Consider the following 27,314-nt stretch of genomic DNA (forward strand, 5'->3'; position numbering starts at 1 on the left):
CATATAATAAAGCACCAGCCCACCAGGAAGATAAAATAATTCTAAATCTAACTGTATCTGATATTTAAAAAAAACAGAATTTATAAGCCATACAGATAAAAGTGAGGGCCTCCAAAATAAGTGAAAATTTCCAGAAGAACCTCAACTAACCAAAAGATTAGAAGTAGTGATGAAGGCTAGAAGTAATAGACTGGGTGACTGGTCAGGTACTTTTGTTGTGTGTGTGTGTGTGTGTGTGTGTGTGTGTGTGAACGTACTCTACTATGTCAACCCCTGGCTCTTAGAGCAGCCAACTCCAACGATTGCCTCTAGGATTAAGCTCTAAGTATAGCTACATAAGGGGCTTCTTGGGTGGCTCAGTGGGTAAAGACTCCACCTGCATTGCAGGACACGTGGGTTCAATTCCTGGGTCAGGAAGATCCCCTGGAGGAGGGCATGGCAACTCACTCCAGTATTGTTGCTGGAGAATCCCATGGACAGAAGGCCTGGTGGGCTACAGTCCATGGGGTCACAAAGAGTCAGACATGACTGAAGATACTGATACACACACAAAGCTATATAAAGTGTGAGTTCTGAGAAGTGCCTCTGGCAATTTATGGTCTCCTGTGCCAAGATAGGGATGCCCTGGTGGCTCAGATGGTAAAGAGTCTGCCTGTACGGTGAGAGACCTGAGTTGGATCCCTGGGTCAGGAAGATCCCCTGCCAAGATAAGAGGTTATGATAAGATAGAGTACCAAGATAAGAGGCTGTGAACTGTCTCTAAAGAAGGGCCTGTCTAGTTATATGTCTCTCTTCCCTTGCATAGTCCAGGGGACAAAGGCTCCTATTATCAGAGCCTGTATTTGCTGCTAGGTCAATAGAGAGATTCTCATTTGTGCTGACTAAATAAACGTCACTATCAATACTTTTCAATCAAGATCCTCAGATACTGAACATGAGCAAACATGTACAAGTTCCTAAACATTTGATGGAAAGAACAGTATGAAGAGTCACTGACTCAACAAACAGAGAAAGTAATCACCAAGGAAACAGAAGTTAACAAAGGAAACAAGGAAAAAACTATGTATATTAGAGATACACACATTTTAAAATCTCATAAATATTTTAAAAATATGTTATCTGTGATAAAAGCAACTGGCTGCTGTGAAAAATAAATGAACAGAGTTCTTGGAAATTAAAAACAGAATTATGATAAACTTATCAGCAGAATAGATCAAAATCTGGTGGCTCAGACGATAAAGTGTCTGCCTGCAATGCGGGAAACCCAGGTTTGATCACCGGGTCTGGAAGATCCCCTGGAGAAGGAAATGGCAACTCACTCCACTACTCTTGCCTGGAAAATCCCATGGATGGAGGAGCCTGGTAGGCTACAGTCTATCAGGTCTCCAAAGAGTTGGACACGACTGAGCAACTTCACTTCATTTCACTATCAGAAGAATAATTGAAAATTGAATAATGAACTAGAAGATCAAAATGAGAGATTCTCCTACAAAACAGTATAAATGACAGAGTTGAGTATGAAAGAAAAAATGACTCTTGGAGAATGGAAGGCCATACTGACTATTAATCAAGATTAACGAAACAACTAGCTATATCTGCATGATTGTAAAGCTGCATTAGTACAATAGTCACTAGCTATAACTGGCTATTTAAATTTACATTTAATTTAGTTAAAATGTAATAAAATTAAAAATTCATTTTATTTACCTACTGCCCACATTTCAAAGGCTCACTATCCTAAGTGATACAGGCAGCTACTATTTTGGACAGTACAGTGAATAAAGATTACTTATAGAATAACAATGAACTGACTGATGTCAGTCTTTTCAGAACATTTGGATGCACAAAGCTTGTAGAACCAACCATGTCTTCAAAGTTTTAAGGAAACATGAGTTTCAACCTAGAATTTTACATTTAAATTATTTTGCAAATGTGAAAATGAAATTGACATTTTAAGACCCATTCTCAGGATGTATTATCCTATAGGTTCTTTTTGAAGGGAGCACTTGAGGGTATGCTCCAGAAAACAGTTGGTAATAATGCTATGACACTTAAGGCAGTTTCCTTGGATAATTACTAAGAAAGCTCTTTAAAAAAATGAGAAACTGAATATATAATTGCTGATCATTTCAATAAAATATAGGAAGGGGCAGGAAGGTGAAGAGAAATTGAAAAAATACTAAGAATCTAATTTAGGAGGTTAATTTGAAAAGTACTTAATGTAAACACTGAATTTGAAATTGTAGGTTTTCATAGTGTATTTAAACATATAATATATGAAAAAAATGGAATGTGTAATTACTAAAGAAGGAATGAAGAAAAACTCAATAAAATCAACTAAATATGGAAAAGGAGAAATAAGAAAACATCAATCCAGAATACATATTTCAGTTATTATAATAAATGTGAATTAATTAAAATACTTTATTTAAAATAGATGCTGTATAGGACATGTAAATAGGTTCAGCTATGTGATCTTTACAGTAGTCAAACCTATATTATATTACAATGGCACAGAAAAGTTGAACATAAGGTTTCACCAGTAAAGCAAGACTAACCCTAGCAATAATAAATGTGCTTAAGTTTAAATGAAAAGAATTAAAATGATTATGTACTTAAAATATAAAATAAACAACATAAGGTAAACTTATTAGAATTATATAAGGTGAAATAAATTTACAAATATATTCAGACACTGCAATTATATCTCTCTGAAAAATCAGCAAACTGAAGTAGTCATAAGTAAACAAGAACTCAGATTTTTTTATATTAAAAATTATCATGTATTTAAAAATATATACAGCTAAAACTTCATATCGACTAATGACTCAGTTTTAATACCCATAGAATATTTTTAAAAACTGGCTACATAAAGCTACAAAAAAGTTATGCATTTTGGAAAGGAGAAATTACAGTCTCCGTTTTCTGACTAGATAGAGTGAAAAACAAGCCATCCCTTCCTACAAAACAAAGAAAACTGATAACAAGATAACTCTCCAATTATAAATGCAAAAAATCTTTTAATAAATCTTGACTTTAAGAAGAAATCAAAGTTAAAATCAAAATCTGCTTAGAAGTGAATAGCAGTGATTACATATCAAAATCGCTAACCTAAAGGTAAAATAAATTTTAAAAGTGTGGCCTTTAAATGCACCAATTAAAAACAAAAAGAACATAGGAAATAATTAAATTATCAACTTAATAACGTTAAAAACAACAAAGCAAACAAAAGAGTGTTAAAGGAAGGTATTAATAAAAGTAGAAACTAAACACCATAGCAATAATTGAAGGTAAACTTTAAAAAGATAAGATTGATTAATCATAATAAGATTAATCAATCATAAGATTGATTAAACCAGATTCTTTCCAAGAGTAAAGAAGATCTACAAAAAATTGACAAGTCTAATAAAAAACCATGTGAGATAAGTTAGGTAAAAATAAGAAGTAATTAACTTTTTTATATGCCAAAAATAAAACATTAAGAGCATACCTAAAAATTATATTCACTGGAACAATAAAACTATAAAGCACAAGGACATAAATCTACACAAAATATGCAAGATCTATATGAAGAAAATGATGAAATTTTAATATAACACATAAAAGGAGACCTGAATAAATGAAGCAATATATCATATTTGGGGGTCAGAAAAGCTCATATTTTAATTGTTGATTTTCTCAATATAAAGCTACAAAGTTAATAAAATTTCAGTCACAATCCCATGGTTATTTATAGGTTTAAACAGACAATTACTTAGTTCATGCAGAACAATATCATGTTCAAGAATATCAAAGAAAACTTTGAAATTAGACCATAATTAATTTGGATTTATCTCATCGGATACCAAATTTATAAATAAAATGATAAATGGGTTTAGCAAAAATAAAGGAAAAGACTAAATGCTTTTATTAAAAATATGTTTTTAAACATCTATATTAAAAAAGTTACAATAAGTAAAGTTAAAAGATAACTAGGAGGAAATACCTATAACATGTATAACATACAATAGTTTATTATTAATTTTATGCAAAATTCTTTGAAAAATTTATGAAGACAAAATATTAGAAATCTCAACAAAGGATAACTAACAGGAAAAGAAGTGCATGCGGCTGAGAAATTTAGGCAAAATTCATCAATCTCGCTAATAAAGGAGAATAAAAATCACAATAAGATACTATATATTACATTTCAAATGTAGAAAAAATTGATAGTATTTTTGACAATGTAGTGAAAAGAGCAAGTTCAAATACTATCCAGGCATATATACTCTTTTTGAAGAAATCTGTCAGTGTGTAGCTATCAAATATAAAATGCATATAGACCCTGACCTTGTAGCCTCACTTCTAGGAATCTCTTCTATCAAAAATCTTGCATTTATCCAAAAACCATATATACTTGGTTATAGCAGAAGAAAAAAAGTAGCGAGGAGTTTTTTCAGTTGCCATTTATAGAAGCCCAACTCAATTAGTTTGAGCAAAAAGTAACCAAAACAAAAAGGAAAAATCATATATCCATTAAAAGCAAACAACAGGAGAAAGAAAATTGATATATATATATGTATATGATTATTTATAGATGTAAATAGATATGCATAAATCTGTATATACATGTAAATATATATGTATGTATATCTATATAGAAATATTCTCAAGACATATTGTGAAAGAACATTTAAAAAAGAACTCAAGTGGCTGGATAATGTATAATTCCATCTAATAATAAAAAACAGCAGAAAACAAATACCACATAAATGCAAGGGGTGTGCGAATATATGTATACATTGAAAAAGAGCTAGTCTCTTACTAGAGGTTACTTTAAAGGAGAAATGGAGGCAATCTTTCACATTTTTGAATTCTATTTTACATATTATTAAACTCTTCCCCCTACAAAAATCATATTCCAATATGAAGTTTTCTCATGTAAGAAGAATCATTTAAGGAAGAAATGATGTTATGGCTGCACAGAAAAAGAAGAAACTAATGCCAGAAAATAACTCTGAATCTGGAGCCTAAGATACAGTCCCTGCCCTTTGAGAGGTTAAGGGAGATAAATATTTCTCAGGTGGCCATGACAGGAGTACAGAGGTCTGTAAGAGAAGTGAAAACAAACTGTAGGAGAAGTCAGGAGAGAGCTATTACTTCAAATATGTTTCCTAATAATTCATGTTGTTCCACCACTTAATGCTGAGAGGAAAATTCAATTCATTTGAAATCATTTATTCATATCCCTAAACTGAATGGCGTTTTGATTTTGATATTCATTTTCATTACAGTCAATAGGCCTTCGATTGAAGCCCTTTCCATTTGTAAGTGTCCTTGAGTCACTCACGATTGTACTGCTACTCTCTGAATGCAATAAGGCATATGTTATAGTAGAAGGGGAGGGTTTTTGCTCAGTTTAGTTGAATACAACAAACGTTTGTATACCAAGTATCGTGCAAGGGCTGGAGAGGGGAGGTCTTGGTCTAAAGACACCTCAGATCTACAGGAGAGAAGAGAGGTGTAAGCCGGGGCTGTGCTCAAGGTATTGTAGGGGGAAGGGGAGTAAGGAGCACCACATTCAGGTAGAGGAGGAGGGGACTGGCAAATAATTCTGAGGAGGAGCCAGCATTTCAGGGGAGACCAAGAGCAGGATTTACTGTGGTGCTGGAGAGGACTCTTGACAGTCCCTTGGACTGCAAGCAGATCAAATCAGTCAATCCTAGAGGAAATCAGTCCTAATGTTGAAGCTGAAACTCCAATACTTCAGTCACCTGATGCAAAGAACTGACTCATTTGAAAAGACCCTGATGCTGGGAAAGATGGAAGGTGGGAGGAGAAGGGGACGACAGAGGATGAGATGGTTGGATGGCATCACCGACTCAATGGACATGAGTTTGAGTAAGCTCTGGGAGTTAGTGATGGACAGGGAAGCCTGGGGTTCTGCAGTCCATGGGGGTTGCAAAGAGTTGGACATGACTGAGTGACTGAAATGAACTGACCTGGGGGAAGGAGGTGTAAATGTTAAAAAGCAGGCCTAAGGGTGTGAAACACACAACTGTCTTTGGGGAGATAGAATCCACTGTATCTAGATTGTAAATAGTAAGAGTGAATGGGGAAAGAGAGGGTGAAGGTGAGGTCAAAGGGGTGGACCCAAGTCAGACTCTCCAGGGCTTTGAATGGAGAGTTAAACAATTTATGCCTTATACTGAACAGGATATGAAAGGTTTTAAATCACAGTTAGACTTACCTTACAAATGGATCTCTATGGCGTAGGATAAGAGAAGGAAGCTTGGCTAAGTCACTTCAGTCGTGTCAGACTCTTTGTGACCCCATAGACTGTAGCCCTCTAGGCTCCTCTGTCCATGGAATTTCTCAGGCAAGAATACTGGAGTGAGTTGCCACTTCCTACTCCAGGGGTTCTTTCTGACCCAGAGATTGAACCTGTGTCTCTTCTGTCTCCTGAATTGGCAGGTGTGATCTTTACCACCAGTGCTACTTGGGGAGCCCATTAGGAAACATGGGCAAAATATCCTGATGTCCTGAACTAAAGGGGTAACAGCAGTTAGGAGAAATGGACATGTGTCTTGAGAAATTATGTCTAGAAGGTTAATTTACTAGACTTGATTTGTGAGGATTAAATGAATTTATACATACAAGGTCTGAGACCAGTGAACGGCATATAGTAAACTGTTTGGTATTATTGATGTTTTTCTTCAATCTTCTATGTTCTCTGCTCTGCAGTACCTTCTGCCCTGAATTGTTGGGCCATCCTCCTCTAGTGGCCCTCCCGTCTGGTCGCATAGCTTACTCTATTGCTCCTATCATGACACATTCATGTACTCTCTCTGGCTGAGGGCTGCTAGACTGACATCTGCATATCTCATTTGTATTGCCTTCCCCAGCACCCAGCATAACTGCCTAACTCAAGGTCCTCAAGATATTTTTGGTGAAGGGTAGGAACCAAAGCCCAAAACATCTTATGATACTATTTTTAGCTCAAAATCATGCCTCCAAATGTAAATAAATTCAGTATGGACACCATACTGAATACTAAACTTCCTGTCCACAGCTCCTAGTAAGTTGCAGGTTAAATCATCCCATGTGTTTGTGTCATGATTTATCATTCTAACGTGGAAAATCTACGTCATTCAAGACTTTGATTTCATCATCAGCAAATGACACAATGCAGGACAATCCACCATGTTTTAATGGTGCTCTAGAGAGCTGGGCTCAGCCCTCACAAAAAAACTGAAACAAAAACAAAACGATTTTCTCTACCACCGTAAGGCTGATATTCAAGTAATTGAGACAATCCCTTCTTCCCAGTTAGCATGGCCCCTTAAAGATGTCTACATTCTAATCCCTGAAACTGTGAATTCTTATCTTACATAGCAAAAGGGACTTGGCAATTGTAATTAAAGATCTTGAGATGGAGAAATTATCATGACAATCATTCTCACTGTAATTATTAATATAAGACTTTTTACAAGGGGAAAAAAAAGGGTGGGGAAGACAGGAAAGATAGAAAAGGAGATATGACAATAGAAGCAGAGGTCAAAATGATACGGGTCTGTAAGCCAAGGAATGAGAAGGACCTTGCATTTCTTGTTGGAAAAGTCAAGAAAACAAAATTCTCTCTTCAAGCTTCTAGAAGGACCAGTCACAAAGGACCTTGCCAATCCATTTTCAACTTCTAACTCCTGAACTGTAAGAAAATAAATTTGTGTTGTTTTAAACCAGTAATTCTGTGGTAGTTTGTCACAGCTGCAATGGGAAACTAATATATTCCCTTAACTAGAATCTTACTGGTACAATCAATGTCCAGTTTATGTCTTCCCTTTGATGTAGTTCCAATATCTCAAGAACTGCTGTTACATTTAAGTGTCAGAGTAAGCATGGCTCTTCATTCTTTTTATGATTCTAACCAAGATATTGCTGTAGAATCAGTTCAAACAGTCCCAATATTATAAATTTCCATCTAGTCTTAATATGTAAGTCAATTTTACCCAAGCCAGCATTCTTGAATTTTTGCTAATATTTTTGGAATCATTCTTTGAATGAAAATTCTATAGCAGCTATAGTCAGCACACACCTTTTCTTTAGCTTCCAGCTTCCATTTTATGTTAGCTTATTTGTTTACCTATTTTTTTTTCTTAGATTGAACTGAGTAATAAAAGATACTTCCCTAGACCACCAGCTTTAAATCATTTCATACTATACCAATAATCGAAGACTAACTCTATTGGTCTTTCCAGAATAAATAATCCCATTTCCATTTTTTGATGCGTTTAAAAGTAACAAGCTGTTCAAGTCATGGGCTTTTATATTAGAAGCTGTTGGGACCTAGGAAACTCTGTCCTACTTGGTAATGTATTTGTTCTAAATGTAATTTGTTCTTACTAAGTTGTCACTGTATGCTCAAGAACTCTTTTATTCTGGCAATTTTGGTATATCTTCATGTGACAATAAAAACCTTTCTTAGTGGTTCTTAAATGAGAAATATGCTCAGTGTCTCAGACTCAACATCAATTGTCAACTTTTCATTAATGTAAAAGTGACTCTGTTTTCCAAAATCTTTACAATTTTAGAGCATAATGTGAAGAGAATGAGAGGAGGCCATGGGGTATGCTCACCTAGAAGCCTGGGGTTCAGCTCAGCCCCGGACTGGTTCCTTCTGTGAAACCTTTCTCCCTCCCTTTTCTAGGGCCTCCTCGACATGGCTTGCTCAGTAACACGTGCTTTAGTGGCAGATTTCTGGATATCATGCTTCAGCATACTGGGACTCGAGTGACAAACATCAAGTGGGTTGCAGCTTTTCTGAGTCTTTCTACAGACAGTCAAGGGGCTGTTTGGTCCACAGACATGAGAGGTGAAACTCTTCTACATTACAAATCTGTCTAAGGCATGTTTACCCATCAATCAAAGTGAAAGGAGTCAACAAGGACATAAAAAGATGCTCAACATTATTAGCAGCCAGGAAAATCCAAATCAAAACCATAATGGCATACTACTTCCCAACCATTGGATAGATATATTTTTAGTTTTCTTTTTTTCTTTTTCATTTATTTTTATTAGTTGGAGGCTAATTACTTTGCAATATTATAGTGGCTTTTGTCATACATTGACATGAATCAGCAACCAGGTTGGATGCATGGATAGATATATTTTTAAAAATACCAATAGATGAGAGCAAGTAATTGGTAAGGATGCTAAGAAATTGGACCTTCATACACTACTGGCTTGGAGAAGGCACTGGCATCCCACTCCATACTCTTGCCTGGAGAATCCCATGGACGGAGGAGCCTGGTGGGCTGCAGTCCATGGGGTCGTGAAGAGTCAGACACGACTGAGCAACTTCACTTTCACTTTTCACTTTCATGCATTAGAGAAGGAAATAGCAACCCACTCCAGTGTTCTTGCCTGGAGAATCCCAGGGACGGTGGAGCCTGGTGGGCTGCTGTCTATGGGGTCACACAGAGTCAGACACGACTGAAGCGACTTAGCAGCAGCAGCAGCACACTACTGGCTAGAAAGTAAAATGATGCAACTACTTGAACAACAGTCCAGCACTGCCTCAGGGCTTCCCAGGTGGCTCAGTGGTAAAGAATCTGCCAGCCAATGCAGGAGATGTGGGTTCTATCCCTGAGTTGGGAAGATCCCTTGGAGAGGGAAATGGCAGCCCACTCTAGTATTGTTGCCTGGAAAATCCCATGGACAGAGCAACTTGGTGGGCTACAGTCCATGGGGTCACAATGAAGTACTGATACATGTAACAGCATGGATGAACTTTGAAAACATTATGCTAAAAGAAATCAGTCACAAAGGACCACACATTGTATGATTCTATTTATATGGAACACTCAAAGAAAGCAAATTCATAGAGATTGAAAATGGATTAGTGGTTTCCTAGGGCTAGAGGGGGTTGAAGACCTGAGAGATGACAGCTAAGGGGGGTAGGTTTCATTTTGGGGTGATTAAAATGTGCTAAAATTGATTATGGTGATGCTTGTGTAACTCCCAATGTACTAAAAGCCATTGCATTATACAGTTTAAATGAGTCAATTATATGGCATGTCAATTATATCTTAATAAACCTGTTTTATAAAAAAAAGAAGTGGAACAAATGAATATTTCCCACCCAATTATATCCTGAGCTGCATCAGTTGCATAACCTATATTACCTCCTCCAGCCACCTCTCCCTCCAGCCCCACCTTCTCTTTACTTATGATCAATGGAACCAAAATCAACAGCAGCTCCTGAGAGATACAGTGCTGAACTGGCCAGAATTTTATATTTGTTTTGTTTGTGAAATAATGAATGGCAGGGGGGCATTTGCTTAATCCTGCTGGTTTCTTCCTGAAAACTCCTGCCACAGTCCAACTGCATGGGATTCTTTATTATTTCCAAAGGGATGTTCACCTTAAGTATTTATTTCAGTTACCTTCCATGTATGCTCCAAGGCTCCACTCCACTATGTCAACATTCATGTGTATTTACTTCTGCTGATTTCTAATTATTTCTTCAGGGCCTGACCTCCGAAGACAGGTGATGGCTGATTGCGTTTACGACATGATCTGAGTGTTGTCATCTGCTCCAAGCCTCCTCAACCAAATTGTCTCCAGTATCCCCTTTTCACTAGCTAGCTAATCCTCTTGTCTTGAACGTGAAACCCCCATTATTATCTCTCCTTTGGAATAAGGCACAGAAGTCCTCCTTGAACTTTTCCTTGGAAAGGAAAGCATAATGATATACCCCCACATATTTACCCCAGTACAGAATCAGTTGTTCGATAATGTTTCTAAAGAATGGGTTGGGAAGGTAGGGAGCAAGCAGCACAGTCTAAGGAGGGTTTTGCTATGTTGATAACTTCAGCCCTGGGAAGATGCACAGAGCCAGGGAAAGCCTCAGGGCAATGAACATCTGTTCATGCGGGTCACTGAAAGAGAAAAAAGGACCATTAAAGGAAAGATGAGGTTTTTGTGTAAGAGATTGTTTTACTTAATTCACACTTTTGCCTGGGATGGGCCCAGACTCCTTTTTGTCTTGAGACAAGAGTCTCCTTTCTTTATTCCACTTCAGTACAGTATTATTCTACTACTATTGAACTTCTATAATATTTCAGTGATAGTAGAAGTAGCTTTTCTCTCCCCTTGTATATACATCAGCTAATAAAGATTTGCAAGAGCCCCAAGATTCAATAGGGTACAGAGGATTACCTAATGAAAGCAGAAGACTATTTGCATCTCACAGGCCCCATTTCCATGGGACTCAGCAACATTCTGAAGTTTATTGGCATATGATGTGTCAAATAAAACTCACATTTCATATACAGCACATTATTAAATAATGATTACGTCTCAAGGTAGGAGCTGAACATATTTTATTTTCCCTCTGCTGTTAACTAAGAAGGTTGCTTTCAGCGGCTTTCTTGATAAGTGCAGTCAAATCAACAGTGACCCTGGCCCTGAAATTAAATGGCACTTCTTCCTCCCATGCACAAGTCCCTCCATGTGTCCATTTCAAAATTATTTCTGATTGTTATGATCAGCAAAGGTGAAAGATTCATGATAGTGCAGCTGCAGGCCCTCCATTCTGAGCTTTATTTCCAATGTTTTTAATACACAATGCTGCATTTCAAGCCTTGTACAGTCAGAGGGACTAGCTCTGCCTCTCGGGAGATGTAGAAATGATTCACCATCCAAACCTACTGAAGTCTTTCCCTCTTTGGAACTGAAATGAAATTCTCAAATTAGACCAATTGAACCTTGCCAGTTTTTCTTTCTACCCCCAATTTCTTGAATTCTTTTGCTGGCTTCATTTATTTTAGTGTATGGAGCTTAAACATACTAAACGTTTAGGTTTTATTTCATGTTTTCTGGCCAGTAAGTATTCTTGCCTGGAGAATCCCCATGGACAGAGGAGCCTGGCAGGCTACAGTCCACGTGGTCACAAAGAGTTCAACATGACTGAGCTACTAAGCACAGCACACATGATCAGATACAGATTCAAATGTTTTGACTGAAAATGTTTATTTTACTAACATAACATATAATATTCCTACATTCTGTCATATACATTACATTAGAAATATCACAATACTACTCATTCACTCTTTTCATTCATTAGTTTTCTTATGACAGTTTTATTGTTAAAAAAAAGACCTAGGTTTGGAGATGTTGTGGTCTTGGGCAAGTTATCTAATCTTTACTGGCCTAAGTTTCTTCTGTTCAGTGGTGTTATAGATTGAATTGTCCCTTCCTAAAATTTATATGCTGAAATCCCAATCTCAAGTACCTCAGAATGTTAACTTATTTGGATATAAAGTCTTTCTTTACAGGGGTAATCAAACTAAAATAGGTTCATTAAGGTGGGCCCTGGGTTGTGTCACTTCAGTACAATATAACTGATATCCTTATAAAAAGGAAAAATGTGGACACACAGGCTTGCACAGAAGGTGGGTGATGTGAAGAGACCTAGGGAAAAAAACAGCCAAGGAGAAAGACCTGGCAGAGATCCAGAGATCCTTCCCTCAGAGTCCTCTATCACTAATTTTGGGCTTGTAACCTCCATAACCACAAAACAAAAAATTTCTGTTGTTTAAGCCACCTACATTGTGGTACTTTGGTATGACGGCCCTAGAAAACTAATAGTGATGACAATAATAATACTTAAGGTCATTTGAGAACATTAATGTGTCAGACATTGATGGTCACTTGCCTAAAGACCAGCACCTATTGTTACTTGCTAACAGAGCTCCCACTTTTCTTTAGGTATTGGGAAAAGATCCCTTGATCTCAGAAATGTGGGTGCAACCCTTGGGATAGGGTGACACAGCAGTGGCTAAGGAGATGTGATGGGAAACTGCTGGGGTAAGGGGTTCTGAGAAGGATATTGCTCCTGGACAAGAGAGTCACAGGTGGAGAAGCACTGCCGTTTGCCACCCTTTGTCTCAGGCTTGGAAGTGGATTGTGGGAGGATGTGATGCTTGACACTGATGTCTCAGAATGTGGGAACACTGTGGAGGCCAAAAGTATCACAGAGACGCTAAGCTGATCAGGAACTCTGATTTCATTGATTGGCTGAATCAACTCCAGCAACTCCCTGGATCCAGACTGCTTGTTATGTAAGAAAAAGAAATTTCTACTGTTTGGGCATCTCAGCCAGGCATTCTCAAACTGAAGAAACAAGGCTACTATTTCATAATGTGCACTCATCATACACGGCTTCCCTTTCCCCTTGTTCTCCTGTCTAAGGTTCTGTAGCTTTCCTCCCCAGTCTGCCTTTTCAGCCTTACTCCTTTAGGCTGCCTGCATATCCTGCTTCTCAATCTTTGGTATCATTAACTTGGAAAAACTGTATTTGGCTTGTTCATAAACATATTTTATTCTTTTCTCCTCCTTTACTAGCCTCAGTCAATTTTTTCCCCTAAACTGACCTCCTCTCCTGCTGTTTTAGCTCAACAAAATGGTTTAGTCTCCCTGGTGTTTGTGTGACTTAGATTAAAATCTCCTGGGATAAGGACCTTGCCTTTTGAAAGGTTTGCCTCATAAAGCATCATGTATACATCTGGGGATTTACAAATTATAGAAAGACCATGCCCTGGGCTTTGAGGAGTGTCTGCAGTAGAGAATGGATGGGAAAGAGACTGGAATCATCGAGCAGGCTCTGGCCTTTTCCAGGAGGAGGTCAATGGTTTAATTTGGCCCAAGGTAATAGCAAGCAGAAATCCAGATGAGAAATGGCCTGGATGAGGAGGCAGAGAGGATAAGGAAAGGAGCACATTTTAAACTAATTTCCATTTAATACCTTACTGCCGATTCTGCAACAAGGGAAAAAGAGAAAAATATGTCTTCCTCCTCCTCCAGGAATCCTCCCCCCACTACCCTAGGAGTAATCACTATGCATTAATCCAGAAAAGGTTTATGAATACATAGTCACATATAATTAGAGATAATGTTTACTACTGTTGCCTTTTTATTTTATATAAATGGGTTCACAGTAAACACTATTCTGTAACCTGTTCTTTTACTTCAAAATACATCTTGGATATTTTCCCATATCTGCATACATTCCATAAATGCCTGAGTAAATGGTGAAATTGCTTTCCCAAAATTATCCTTCAAGAAAGAAGGATAATTATTTTGAGGTCCTTGCAATGTCTCTCAGATTATGGAGAGCTTTCCTCATTGCTTGTTTTTTAATTTAATTTTTATTTTACATTGGAGTATAGTTGATTTACAATGCTATGTTAGTTTCAGGTATACAGCAAAATGATTCAGTTATAAATATACCCATTCTTTTTCAGATTCTTTGCCCATGTGGGTTATTACAGAGTATTGAGCAGAGTTCCCTGTGCTATAGAGTAGATCCTTGTTGATTATCCATTTTACATATAGTAGTGTGTATATGTTAATCCCAAACTCCTAATTTATCCCTCTCCCAACCTTTCCCCTTTGGTAAACCTAAGTTTGTTTTTTTTTCTCATTAATTCTGAACAAAAGATTGCTATTTGAGAAAGATGCATCAGCCTACAACAACCTCATTCAACAGTAATTTTGAATGCTTATTGAGATTTCCTGGTGGAATTGATTAAAAGGAGGGCAAAGAAATTGATCAATTGATCAAGTTAGTTTTTACTCTTGGGGGCAAGAACTCAAAATTTCAAGCTTGACATTGTTTAAATAAGCCTTTCAAAGATCATTTAATAAGTAATAGAATAAGTAGCTGTGATGTGAAATCCCACATACACCTCTACAGAATGAATGATAAAACTATTTTCCTGATGTTATGTGAACAGTCATCTGTGGTCTCAGATAAAATTTCTAGTGACTATGTCCCATGTTGGTCAACAAATGCTGTCTCTAAAGTAATAGATAGAAATAAGTGAAACCTACTCTGGAAATTAGGGGCTTCCCTGGTGGTTCAGCAGTAAAGAATCTGCCTGTAATCCAGGAGCTGCAGAAGATGGTTGAACCCCTGGGTCGGGAAGATCCCCTGGAGAAGGGCATGGCAATCCATTCCAGTATTGCTGCCTGGAGAAGCTGGACGGAGGAGGCTGGTGGGCTACAGTCCATAGGGTCACAGAGTTGGACAAGACTGAAGTGACTTAGCATGCATGTACTCTGGAAATTATAGGTTAGATGGCACAGAAAGGAAATCCAGCTTATTTAATGTTTAAATAATATAAATAATAATGATTTAAGAAATGCAAAGAAGTAGAAACATTTCCAAATTAACTAATATGTTACATGATATGTGATCTTAAATGCAACTGTATAACTAGATTAATAAATTAAACATAAATAGACATTTGACTATTCCATTTATAATACTGAAAGCATATACACTTAAGTTAGCCAAAGCCTTAAAAAAAGAATTTTCATGTTGAAGAGTATGAGATTGTTTTACATTCTAGGCAACTTCCTATGAGAGTTGTAATGGAAGCTCTATCCCATTTTTCTTTTTTTTTTTTTTAATTGAAGGATAATTGCTTTACAGAATTTTGTTTTCTATGAAACCTCAACATAAGTCAGCCACAGGTATGCATATATCCCCTCCCTTTTGAACCTCCCTCCCATCTCCCATTCTTGAGGGCTGCCTGAGTGCATTGGTGTGTGCTCAGTCACGTGGGACTCTTCCAAGCCCATGGACTATGGCCCACAAGGACCCTCTGTCCATGGGACTTCCCAGGCAGGAATACTGAAGTGAGTTGTCACTTCCTCCTCCCAGGGGATCTTCCCAACCCAGGTATTGAACCCACGTCTTCTGTGGCCCCTGCATTGGCAGGCGAATTCTTTACCCCTGAGCCACCTGGGAAGTCCAAGGGCTTGCTAGTACTCTCTAATAGAGAAGCACCATGTTTTATTTTGCCATTTGTCTATGATAGCCATTTCTATTTTATGTTCTTCAATTACAAACAAGATTGCAGTCAAATTCCTCAAATCTTCATGTTTTCTTGCACATATGTCTATGGAATAAATTCCTCCAAGTGTAATTTCTGGGTCAATTTATATTATAGTTGAACAGAATGTTCTAGTTCTTCTCTATTTTCTCTCTTCCTTACAAGAAGGAGTTCTAATAGTACAGTTCATTTGAGTTACACTGTTTGTGGCAAACAAAATCGGCAAGGAAAATGCTTTCTGACCTTATACATTTTCACTTTGAAGTCCATAGGGCCCCTTCCCCTCCACTAAGCCCAGGACACAGCAGGATCCCGGCAGGGGAGGACCTAAGAGAACTGAGAATCTGGTAACTGAAAATCTGAAGGACGAATCAAAGATAAAAAGACCCTCTGAGGAGGGAAAGAATTATGAAAAGAGGAGGTGAGAAAGGACATAGAAAAAAACACTAGAGCAGAAGCTCCCTGATTTTCATCTGAGTTGGACTCTGTGTGGTCTGATAAGGGAGTTAAGAAGACTAGCAAACATAACCTCTGGGTTTTTTTAATACTCCAATTCCAAAAGGGGACTCTACCTTCACACTCTGACAAATATGATGAACATGACTAAGATGTGATAATAAATATTGCCAAATTGCCCTCCAGAAAAGCTGCTTCAAATTCTACTCCCACCTAGAGATCTTCCCGATACCCTCACCAATATTTTGTATTATTAAACTTTTAAATTATTTCCAATTAGTGAAAAATAATATCCCAGTAATATTTATTTATATAGTGGGTTGGCCAAAAATTTTGTTTGAATTTTTTCTTAACATCTTATAGAAAAACCCAAGCAAACTTTTTGGGCAACCAATATAAGTTGAAGCATCTTTTCTTGGTCATGAACCAATTCTTTGTCCTCTTCTGTGTCTATTTTTTTTTTCTTTGTTTCCCATTGTTTATATTTTTTTCCTTAATATGTAAAGAGTTTATTACATATTTAGGAGATTAATCCTTTGTCCATCAAGTGGGGCAAGTTACTCTATTATGTGTCTTTTTATGTTGTTAATTCACTAATGTTTCTATGCAGAAGATTTATTTTATCAAGTAATCAAATTTACCAATTGTTTTCCTTACAGCTTCCATTGTAAAGTGCTGTTATATTTTAATGCTAACTGGTTAATGCATCAGAACACAGGAAAGCAGTCAGAATTTCATTCTAGCCACTTACCAGGCAAATACTTTTGGAAAAGTCACATAAACGTCAGTAATTTTCTACCTCTAAAGAGGGAAACTTTATCATCTGTCTCCCTTTGTTTCTCTCTGCTGTTCTGAGAATTGAATGAGGTCAAGTTTATCAGAGGTTTTTCACCCTTCACAGTCTACATGAGTGGTAAAGTAGTTTAGGCCTGCAAATTAAGGATGACAAAATGTGACCTAGTTTTAGAAATTGAATTTTTCAAAAATAAACCCTTGAATTAGGAAAAAGTAATTCAGATTTGTGGGATCAACTATATAAAATTCAAGCAAGACAAAGAGACAATTTTATGAGGGCTTCTTTCTCTTATTGATCAAAGCACCCCCAACCATCCCAGATGAGTGCCCAGGGCAAGAGAGAGCTCAGCCAACGGGTTTCTGTTGTCCTGCCTGTGACCCAGCCTGGTCAGAGACTCTCAGGCATGCGGCATTCTCCCACTGTTCTGCATTCGCCCCTTTTGGAAAGGCCCTCCCTTGGGGAGAGTGAGGACATTGAGAGAGAGGAGAAGTGTCATTTTTTTAAAAAATATTGCCCATGTTGAGAAGGTGCTGAATGGAACCTTGTCTTCTACCATAAACATGAAGAAGGAGAGAGAGAGAAATCAGTATTCACCCCTTAAGATTACGGGCTTTGAGGTGGACAGTCTTGGCTTTGAATCTACCAATGCTAGATGCGTACCGTTCGGCGAGTTACTTACACGCCCTGAGCCCTAGCTGCCTCCTGTCTAAAATGGGACGTGAATGCCTACCTGCCAGGGTAGGGAAGAGAATTCAATACAGAATACACGTAAGGTACTTAGCAGAGTAACTGGAGCAGAATGTAGACCCAGTAAATGTTAGTTTTCCTTCTGTATCCTCTAAATCTTTTATAAGGATCAGGCTTAGTTTTGTTCATTCACCTTAGTGATTTCACAGATTAATCTCCCATCCATGGTTTAGCTTCATGCTTTTGAAGCTAAACAATATCATTCTTTTTTGATTTCTTCTATGATTTGTTGGTTATTCAGAAGCGTGTTATTTAGCCTCCATATGTTTGAATTTTTAACAATTTTTTTCCTGTAATTGAGATCTAATCTTACTGCACTGTGGTCAGAAAAGATGACTGGAATGATTTCAATTTTTTTGAATTTTCCAAGACCAGATTTATGGCCCAGGATGTGATCTATTCTGGAGAAGGTTCCGTGTGCACTTGAGAAAAAGGTGAAGTTGATTGTTTTGGGGTGAAATGTCCTATAGATATCAATTAGGTCTAGCTGGTCCATTGTGTCATTTAAAGTTTGTGTTTCCTTGTTAATTTTCTGTGTAGTTGATCTATCCATAGTTGTGAGTGGGGTATTAAAGTCTCCCACTATTATTGTGTTACTATTAATTTCCTCTTTCATACTCGTTAGTGTTTGCCGTACATATTGCGGTGCTCCTATGTTGGGTGCATATATATTTATAATTGTTATATCTTCTTCTTGGATTGATCCTTTGATCATTATGTAGTGTCCTTCTTTGTCTCTTTTCACAGCTTTTATTTGAAAGTCTATTTTATCTGATATGAGTATTGCGACTCCTGCTTTCTTTTGGTCTCCGTTTGCATGAAATATTTTTTTCCAGCCCTTCACTTTCAGTCTGTATGTGTCTCTTGTTTTGAGGTGGGTCTCTTGTAGACAGCATATATAGGGGTCTTGTTTTTGTATCCATTCAGCCAATCTTTGTCTTTTGGTTGGGGCATTCAACCCATTTACATTTAAGGTAATTATTGATAGGTGTGGTCCCGTTGCCATTTACTTTGTTGTTTTGGGTTCACGTTTATACAACCTTTCTGCATTTCCTGTCTAGAGAAGATCCTTTAGCATTTGTTGAAGAGCTGGTTTGGTAGTGCTGAATTCTCTCAGCTTTTGCTTATCTGTAAAGCTTTTGAGTTCTCCTTCATATCTGAATGAGATCCTTGCTGGATACAGTAATCTAGGTTGTAGGTTATTCTCTTTCATTACTTTCAGGACGTCCTGCCATTCCCTTCTGGCCTGGAGGGTTTCTATTGATAGATCAGCTGTTATCCTTATGGGAATCCCTTTGTGTGTTATTTGTTGTTTTTCCCTTGCTGCTTTTAATATTTGTTCTTTGTGTTTGATCTTTGTTAGTTTGATTAATATGTGTCTTGGGGTGTTTTGCCTTGGGTTTATCCTGTTTGGAACTCTCTGGGTTTCTTGGACTTGGGTGGCTATTTCCTTCCCCATTTTAGGGAAGTTTTCAGCTATTATCTCCTCGAGTATTTTCTCATGGCCTTTCTTTTTGTCTTCTTCTTCTGGAACTCCTATGATTCGAATGTTGGGGCGTTTCACATTGTCCCAGAGGTCCCTGAGGTTGTCCTCATTTCTTTTGATCCTTTTTTCTTTTTTCCTCTCTGCTTCATTTATTTCCACCATTTTATCTTCTATCTCACTTATCCTATCTTCTGCCTCCGTTATTCTACTCTTGGTTCCCTCCAAAGTGTTTTTGATCTCATTCATTGCATTATTCATTTTTAATTGACTCTTTTTTATTTCTTCTAGGTCTTTATTAAACAATTCTTGTATCTTTTCAATCTTTGTTTCCAAGCTATTTATCTGTAACTCCATTTTGTTTTCAAGATTTTGGATCATTTTTATTATCATTATTCTAAATTCTTTTTCAGGTAGATTCCCTATCTCCTCCTCTTTTGTTTGACTTGGTGGGCATTTTTCTTGTTCCTTTACCTGTTGGGTATTTCTTTGCCTTTTCATCTTGTTTAGATTGCTGTGTCTGGAGTGGACTTTCTGTATTCTGGAGGTCTGTGGTTCCTTTTTATTGTGGAGGATTTACCCAGTGGGTGGGGTTGGACGTTTGGCTTGTCAAGGTTTCCTGGTTAGGGAAGCTTGCGTCAGTGTACTGGTGCGTGGAACTTGATTTCTTCTCTTTGGAGAGCAATGGAGTGCCCAGTAATGAGTTTTGAGTTGGGTCTATCTGTTAGGTGTGACCTTGGGTAGCCTGTATGTTGACATTCAGGGCTATGTTCCTGTGTTGCTGGAGAATTTGCGTGGTATGTCTTGCTCTAAAACTTATTGGCTCTTGGGTGGTGGTTGGTTTCAGTGTAGGTATGGAGGCTTTTGGACGGTCACTTATCACTTAAAGTTCCATGTAGTCAGGAGTTTTCTGGTGTTCTCAGGTTTTGGGCTTAAGTTTCCTGCCTCTGGATTTCAGTTTTATTCTTCCTGTAGTCTCAGGACTTCTCCAACTATACAGCTCTGATAATTAAACTTCTAGGTTAATGGCGAAAAGATTCTCCCCCGTTAGGGACACCCAGAGAGGTTCACAGAGTTACATGAACAGGAGAAAAGGGAGGAGGGAGATAGAGATGAGTAGGAGGAGAAAAAGGGGGACTCAAGAGGAGAGAGACAGATCTACGCAGCTGTCTGTTCCCAGAGTGTTCTCGTATCTCAGACATCTACAAGGATTCACAGAATTGGATGGGGAAGAGAAGGGGAAAAGAGGAAATAGAGGTGTTCTGAGGTAGAAAACAGAGAGTCAAGATTGGGAGGGAATAATCTTCGGTTTTAAGATAGGGCTTCTCTCTTTTTTTTTTTTTGTAAGGTTATAGTGTAGTGAAGATGAAAATGAAGAGTAGTAGAGGAGTACTAGAGGACTTTAAAAGAAATAAGAGAAAAAGAAAAGTAGAAAATAGAAGAGAAAAAGGAAAGAAAAAAAAAAAAAGAAGAAAAAGGAGAAGAAAAAAAAAGAAAAAAAAAAAAAGAAAGAAAAAAAAATTTTTTTTTTTCCCCTAATTAAAAAAATCGTAAAAATCTATGAAAATGAAAGTTAAGGAGTAATGGGGGAGTAATAGGGAATTTTAAAGGAAAATAAAAGAGAAAAAATAAAAAAGAAAAATATAAAAAGAAAAAAAAATTTTTTTTTTTTCCTTACTTAGAAAAAACAGAAAAATAAAAAAAAAAGTAAAAATATGTCTAGGAATTTCTCTGGAGCTGTTGCGGTCAGTGTGGGTTCGGCTCAGTTTCAGATAGCTCCTCGTTCCAGCTTGCACTTCTCGATATCTACAGGGCCCTTCCGGTGAAGTCGGTGTTTTCTTCAGGGATTTTAATCTGTTGCACCAGTCCCTTCTGAAGCGGTTCCCTTTGTTTATTTGGCTTCTGTTTGCCGGTTTCTTCAGAGGCTCATTTCCGCCCTGACACAGGCGGCCGGAGGCGGACTCTTATTCAGGTAGCTAGTTCCGTTGCGCTGCTGGGAGGGGCTGACCGTGCGGGGATGGGCTGGCGCTGCGGGGCGGGGCTGACGCTGCGGGGAGGGGCTGGCCCTGCGGGGGCGGGGCTGACGCTGCGGGGAGGGGCTGGCCCTGCGGGGGCGGGCTGGCGCTGCCGGAAGGGGCTGACGCTGCTTTCTCCGTCTGCGCTGCTCAGGCTCCCGGCTGTTCTATATGGAGCGCGCCCCGCGCTGCGCGAGGTTCCAGCCCTCGGGTGTTACACAAAAGCGCGGAAGGAAAAGCTGTGCCTGCTCTCTGTGCCTTCCCCGTCAGAGCGGTCCAGGCAGCCAGGGGCTTGGTGGGCGCGCTATCCCCAGGTGTGGCGCACCCACTCCCTTCCGCGGACCCAGTCTCAGTTTCCGCTGGCGCTAGTCGGGTGCGCGCGCCTTCCGCCCTCCGCGTCCCCAGCCCCAGTCCCCGCCCCGCGCCGGTCGGGTGCCTGCGCCCTGTGTCTCGCCGTGACCTTCCCCTCCCCCCTGCCTCCTGCCTCCGGCGGGGCTGGGCCGGTCCGCAGCCTGCGAGCTCTTCTCGGGACTTTCCCCGTCCCTTTGTTCTGCGAACGGCCGGCAGTGTGTTCCGGCCGGTCAATTTTCTCTCTCTCCTTTGGTCTCCCACAGTTCAAGTTGGCACCTCACAGAAGCTCCCCCCGATTGTCCTCAGGGCACTCAGGCCCGGACCCTAGCCCAAGCAAGGCCGCCTAAGACTCCCTTCCCGGGACGGGTCTCCGTCCTTAGCTCTTTTGTCTCACTTTTTATCTTTTATATTTTGTCCTACCTCCTTTCGAAGACAATGGTCTGCTTTTCTGGGCGCCTGATGACCTCAGCTAGCGATCAGAAGTTGTTTTGTGAAGTTTGCTCTGCATTCGGTTATTCTTTTGATGAATTTGTAGGAGAGAAAGTGGTCTCCCGGTCCTACTCCTCCGCCATCTTGGCTCCTCCACAATATCATTCTTTTATCCTCTTTCACCTGGGCTCAAATTTTCCAGACTTTGACATTATCATGGCCGCCTTCAGAACTCTCCTTTAATCCTCTCCATTTCTCTTAATTTGTGGATCAACAGTTTGGGAAATGGATTTGCTCCCGAAGACCAAGAAGATCCAACAGACACAGATATAACAGACTTTCTTCCCCTGGCCCCTCCAAACCCACCCACAGTTACACCTCGCTTCCAGACAGAAAATGGAGAGTCCCTTTCTTTGAATTCATGTGATGTCAATGACTCTTCATTTCCCGCAATTCTGATATTATAGCTTCCCCCTCCCTTCCTCAGAGAATTCCGAATTAGGGTTATTAATACTCCTGACTACGCCTGACTAGGTCCCCTGAGGGCTTCCCCAGGGCTCAATGGGTAAAGAATCTCTCTGTAATGCAAGAGATGTAGGCAGACACTGGTTTGATCCCCAGATCAGGAAGATTCCCTGGAGGAGGACATGGCAACCCACTCCAGTATTATTGCCTGGAGAATCCCATGGACAGAGGACCCTGGCGAGCTATGGTCCATGGTGTCACAGAGTCGGATACAACTGAAGCAACTGAGCAAGCACGCACAGGTACCCTGAAGAAAGCAGACCATCCAGTACCTTTGGTAAGTTTCCAAATTGTAAAAATGAATCCCCCAAATAAGTTAAAAATAAAGAACTAATAACCAAACTTTTCAGTTTCTTCACCCATGTGAAGGAGGCAGATGGCAGAATGGCCTGCATTGGAGAAAGCTCCCATCTGAGGCCACAGAGAAGTCAGCCTTCAAGGGCAGTGACTTCAGGATGCAGACATATGGAGAGGTCATTTGTTTCTCATTTACCCAACAGATAAGAATATGGCAATAGTCTCAGTCCATTTGTTTGATGGGCCTCCTAAGCCGGTAATAAACAAATCAATACAATTAGTTTTGGCCCATTGTCATTAAGGAATCTTCACTGCTGGGACACAATCTAATTATACCTCTTGCTTCACAGGAAAGGAAACCTCTGGAGATGGGTGGTTTCTCTAGAGGTTGAAGCAGTGTGGTTGTGGGTGGGGCGGCTCAGAGGCAGTGTCTGTGTGACTCTTTGAGAATGGAGTGCATGCGTCAGGCACAGCTGGGGCCTGCCCAGGATGGTTCTAAGTGCTCCTGCTACAAGTTCTTGGGAATTCGTCTGAGCAAATCAGCATTCTGGGTGAAGCTCAGATATAACAATGCTAACAAATTGAAATAATGAACAAAGATTAAAATGAGGATGTCTAATCCAGAAATGATATCAAACCGAAAGCCAGAATGCCTGGTATGGGTCCTCTGCATCCCTCTGTAGTCATGACAGATCTACAGAGCTGCCTCTGCCTCAGCTTTTCCAGCTAAGTCTCTGGTACATTGTGACTAACAAGCAGCTAATATTCTGTAAATAAGATCTGTGAATTCAGTCTTGCTTGCACAAAGCACGCTTTGGACCACAGTTGATGCTCCGTGGACTTAAGGCTTTGAATACCACCTATCTGCATCTCAGGATTATTTCATATGAACAGAGGAACCATTTCACATCTTTTCACTCCCTCCCCTCACTTCCAAGTAGAACTCATCCTTAAACCTAAAGGCATGGTTGTCCAATTAACATAGTTGAAATTTTGATTTGGAAGTGGTTTTAGAAACATACATGGGGCCAACATCCAAAGTTTTAAAATAGCAAACTAAAGCACAGAGTAGTTAACTTATTTGCCTAGGTTACCCAGCTTGATATGGATAGTTCGGTACCTGTATCTACAACTCAATTGGTGGGCTGCCTCAGCTACATCCTAACAAGTCCTTATCTCTAAAATTCCCTGCAATGGAAGATTCTCAAATAATAAAACTTTTGGAAAGCTTAATTTACTATCTCAATCTGTAGTCTTTTCCTACTGGGTTCCACAGAGATCATCAATGGAGAAAAGTTACCTACCTAAGATTATGCAACTTCTAAGCCAGTAATCAATTAAATATATGTTTGGAGTTGATTTTATATCTCTTTCCTTTTCAAAGTACAGTGAGATACATATTGATTTAAAAATCTATATTTAAACATATGGATATGCTTCATATGCCTCAGGTGATATGAAAGTGAAAATCGCTCAGTCATCTCTGACTCTTTGTGACCCCATGGACTATATAGTTCATGGAATTCACCAGATCAGTGGAGTGGGTAACCTTTCCTTTCTCCAGGGCATCTTCCCAACCCAGGGATTGAATGCAGGTCTCCCGCGTTACAGGAGGATTCTTTACCAGCTGAGCCACCAGGGAAGCCTAAACCATCACAAACATATGGAAGGATTCTACAACTGGAAATTACAACCTGGAGGTGAATGACCTAGGAAAGCCTCCTGACCTTTATCAGACTATGATGTAAGTGATAAATAACTGTTTTTATTAAGCTAGCATAATACCAGGCCTGACTGTTACAGGACAGTAAGGTAGCATTACTTACCTTGACAAATACTTTATCAAACAAATGAGACTTTACACACCATTATTTGGGATTACAAAGTCAACCATAGGATAGCAAGTCAAGCAGAGCATGAAATTCCCCCCTTCAGCATCTGACAAGTTATCTGCAACAAGATATGACAAGGATACTGTAATTTTTAGCACTTTTTCCTAATAATAGTAAAATTTACTCTTTCTATTATTCTCTCCATTTTCTAATGCCAGTAAAAATGTCTATTAAGTGAGTACCTAGCATACACACAGTGAGCATTCTGTGAGGGTTAATCTTCAGTATCAACTTGACTGGGTCACAGGGTGCCCCAATGTGACTGACTATGAATCAATCAGCAAGCTGAGTAAAGCAGATTGCCCATTCTAATGTGAGTGGGCCCCATCTTATCAGTAGAAGACCTGGAAAGAAATAAAGATTGACCTTCTGGTGAGTAAGAAGAAACTCCCCCTGCCTGACTGCTTTGGCTGGGACATTGGGTTTTTTCCTGCCTTTGAACTCAATATTGGCTCTTCTTAGGCCTTTAGCCTGTAAGCCCTTGGACTGGAACTAGATCACTGGCTCCCCTGGGTCCATTTTCCAACTGTGGATCTAGGGACTTGTCAGCCTCCATACCACAAGAGCTAATTCCTTAAAGTAAGTCATATATGTGTGTGTATATACACACACATATGTATGTATATATTCCATCTTTTTTGTTATATTTCTCTGAAGAACTCTAATATACACCCAATGATTGTTTGTAAATGAACAAATGGATTAGAAAACTTAATTCAAGAGACCTGATAAGGCCAAAATTTCTTCCAAAAAAAAAAAAACTTTACTTAAAAACAGGATTCTCCAGTAGAACATCAGAAATAAGATTGCTAAATATTTAAGGTGGTATGGATCCTAAGAAGCATAGGATGTGGTTAAGATATCATTTAGGCCTCAAATTGGACAGGGAATGTATTAGGAAAGTGGAACCAGAAATATGTTCAGATATGCTACTACCAAGATTGAGTCAACATTGTAATAAATCCCAAGACATTTTGACAGATATTCTACTATTTGGAAAACATCAGAGTTGCAGAACCTTATAGAGATATGAACATAGACCCTACTAGGAGCCTGAGCAGAGATGAGAAAGGCACTCAGATGAGAAAGGGGAACACATTTGGAGAGATGAGATATCTCCATGAACTTGCTTGTGTCCAGGAGGAAATGGCCCTGTACAATGGAATATTTTCAGATTATGGAGATTCCTGATAAGCTTGTTGATATCAATTTGAAACAGTTCTGAATGACCAAATTCAATCCCTCTTCTTATTTAATGATCATGCTGAAAGGATAGTGTGGACCAAACAAATAAAGCAATACACATTGAACATGTTTTGAAATCAGAATAAACTGTAATAAAAAGATAGATAGCATACTAAAGTCCTGCACTGTCTTTTATTCTAAAGAGCTGAAAACATGCCTATAATATGTTATCTTATTCAATGCTGGGAGATAGGCATTCCTTTTAGATAGTTCCAGAAGGCTCACATTTTAGAAAACTAGATGATTTCAAGATAACAGGGAGCATTTGAGAGATAATCAAAGTCAGGAGTCAATTAACTATGTAGAGATCTTAATGCAAGATCAGGAGCGAAGGGTAAGGTTCAGCAGAGACACCAGAGCTGAAGAGACGACAGCGGTAGTTTCTGTGTCTTTCTTTTCAGACTAAGTTCACCTTTCTACTTCTGGTGTCCCCTAAATTCCCTTGTTGTCCAAGTCCTACTCCAAAGGCTATTTTCCTGTGTTGTCTCCTTGTCAGTTTCTCTCTGCTTCTCTACGTGTACACGAAGGCCATGGCTTCTGGACTCTGCCAACTCTACCCAGCAGTATCTACCTCTTCAGCCACTTGAAAAACATCTGGCACAAATTGTTTTATAATAGATATTCTTTACTTCCAAAGACAGCATTCAGTTTTGAAAGGTTACTGAATGATAAAAGCAATTGAGGAAAAAAGAATATAAAATTAAACTCAACAGGGAGTAAAATGATATATAAAAGTAGGTCTTGTTGTTTTTCAGTATCTAAGTCATGTCTGACATTTTTGTAACCCCATGGACTGCAGTCCACCAATCTCCTCTGTCCATGGGATTTCCCAGGCAAGAATACTGGAGTGGGCTGCCATTTCCTTCTCTGGGGGATCTTCCTGACCGAGGGATTGATCCCATGCCTCTTGCATTGGCAGGTGGATTCTTTGCCTACTGTGCTACCTGGAAAGCCCAAAAGTAGCTCTAGCGGCACTTTAAAAATAAGTCAACACATGTAAGAAGATATCAACTATATTAACCACTCATTCTTTCATAGGCCCAGCCCTTAGGGTGAAGTAAGGGTGTAAGGTTAGAGGCAATTCAATCACAGGGCCCCAGGAGAGGACAGAAATTCAGCTCGTTAGTAGAACAGGTGGTGAAATATGACTTATGAATGACATTACTGTACAACAGATCTACAGTACCCCAAACT

General features: G+C 39.0%; 1 protein-coding gene across 5 annotated transcripts in view; it reads right to left on the reverse strand.

Moving 5' to 3' along the window:
* Positions 1-27,314, reverse strand: part of ST6GALNAC3 (ST6 N-acetylgalactosaminide alpha-2,6-sialyltransferase 3) — a 608,849-nt gene that overhangs the window by 141,801 nt on the left and 439,734 nt on the right. Inside the window, exon 4 of one of the 5 annotated variants that reach the window (XM_043877627.1) lies at positions 9,816-10,919. The exons of the other annotated variants lie outside the window; for them this stretch is intronic. Within the exon in view, the coding sequence (XP_043733562.1) occupies positions 10,838-10,919 (82 nt within the window). The 3' untranslated portion in view covers positions 9,816-10,837. Of the gene's footprint in view, positions 1-9,815; positions 10,920-27,314 lie in introns of those variants that run through there. 5 annotated transcript variants of the gene reach the window in all.

Source organism: Cervus elaphus, chromosome 20 (assembly GCF_910594005.1).
Source record: "Cervus elaphus chromosome 20, mCerEla1.1, whole genome shotgun sequence".
In the NCBI taxonomy this organism is placed as follows: Eukaryota; Metazoa; Chordata; class Mammalia; order Artiodactyla; family Cervidae; genus Cervus; species Cervus elaphus.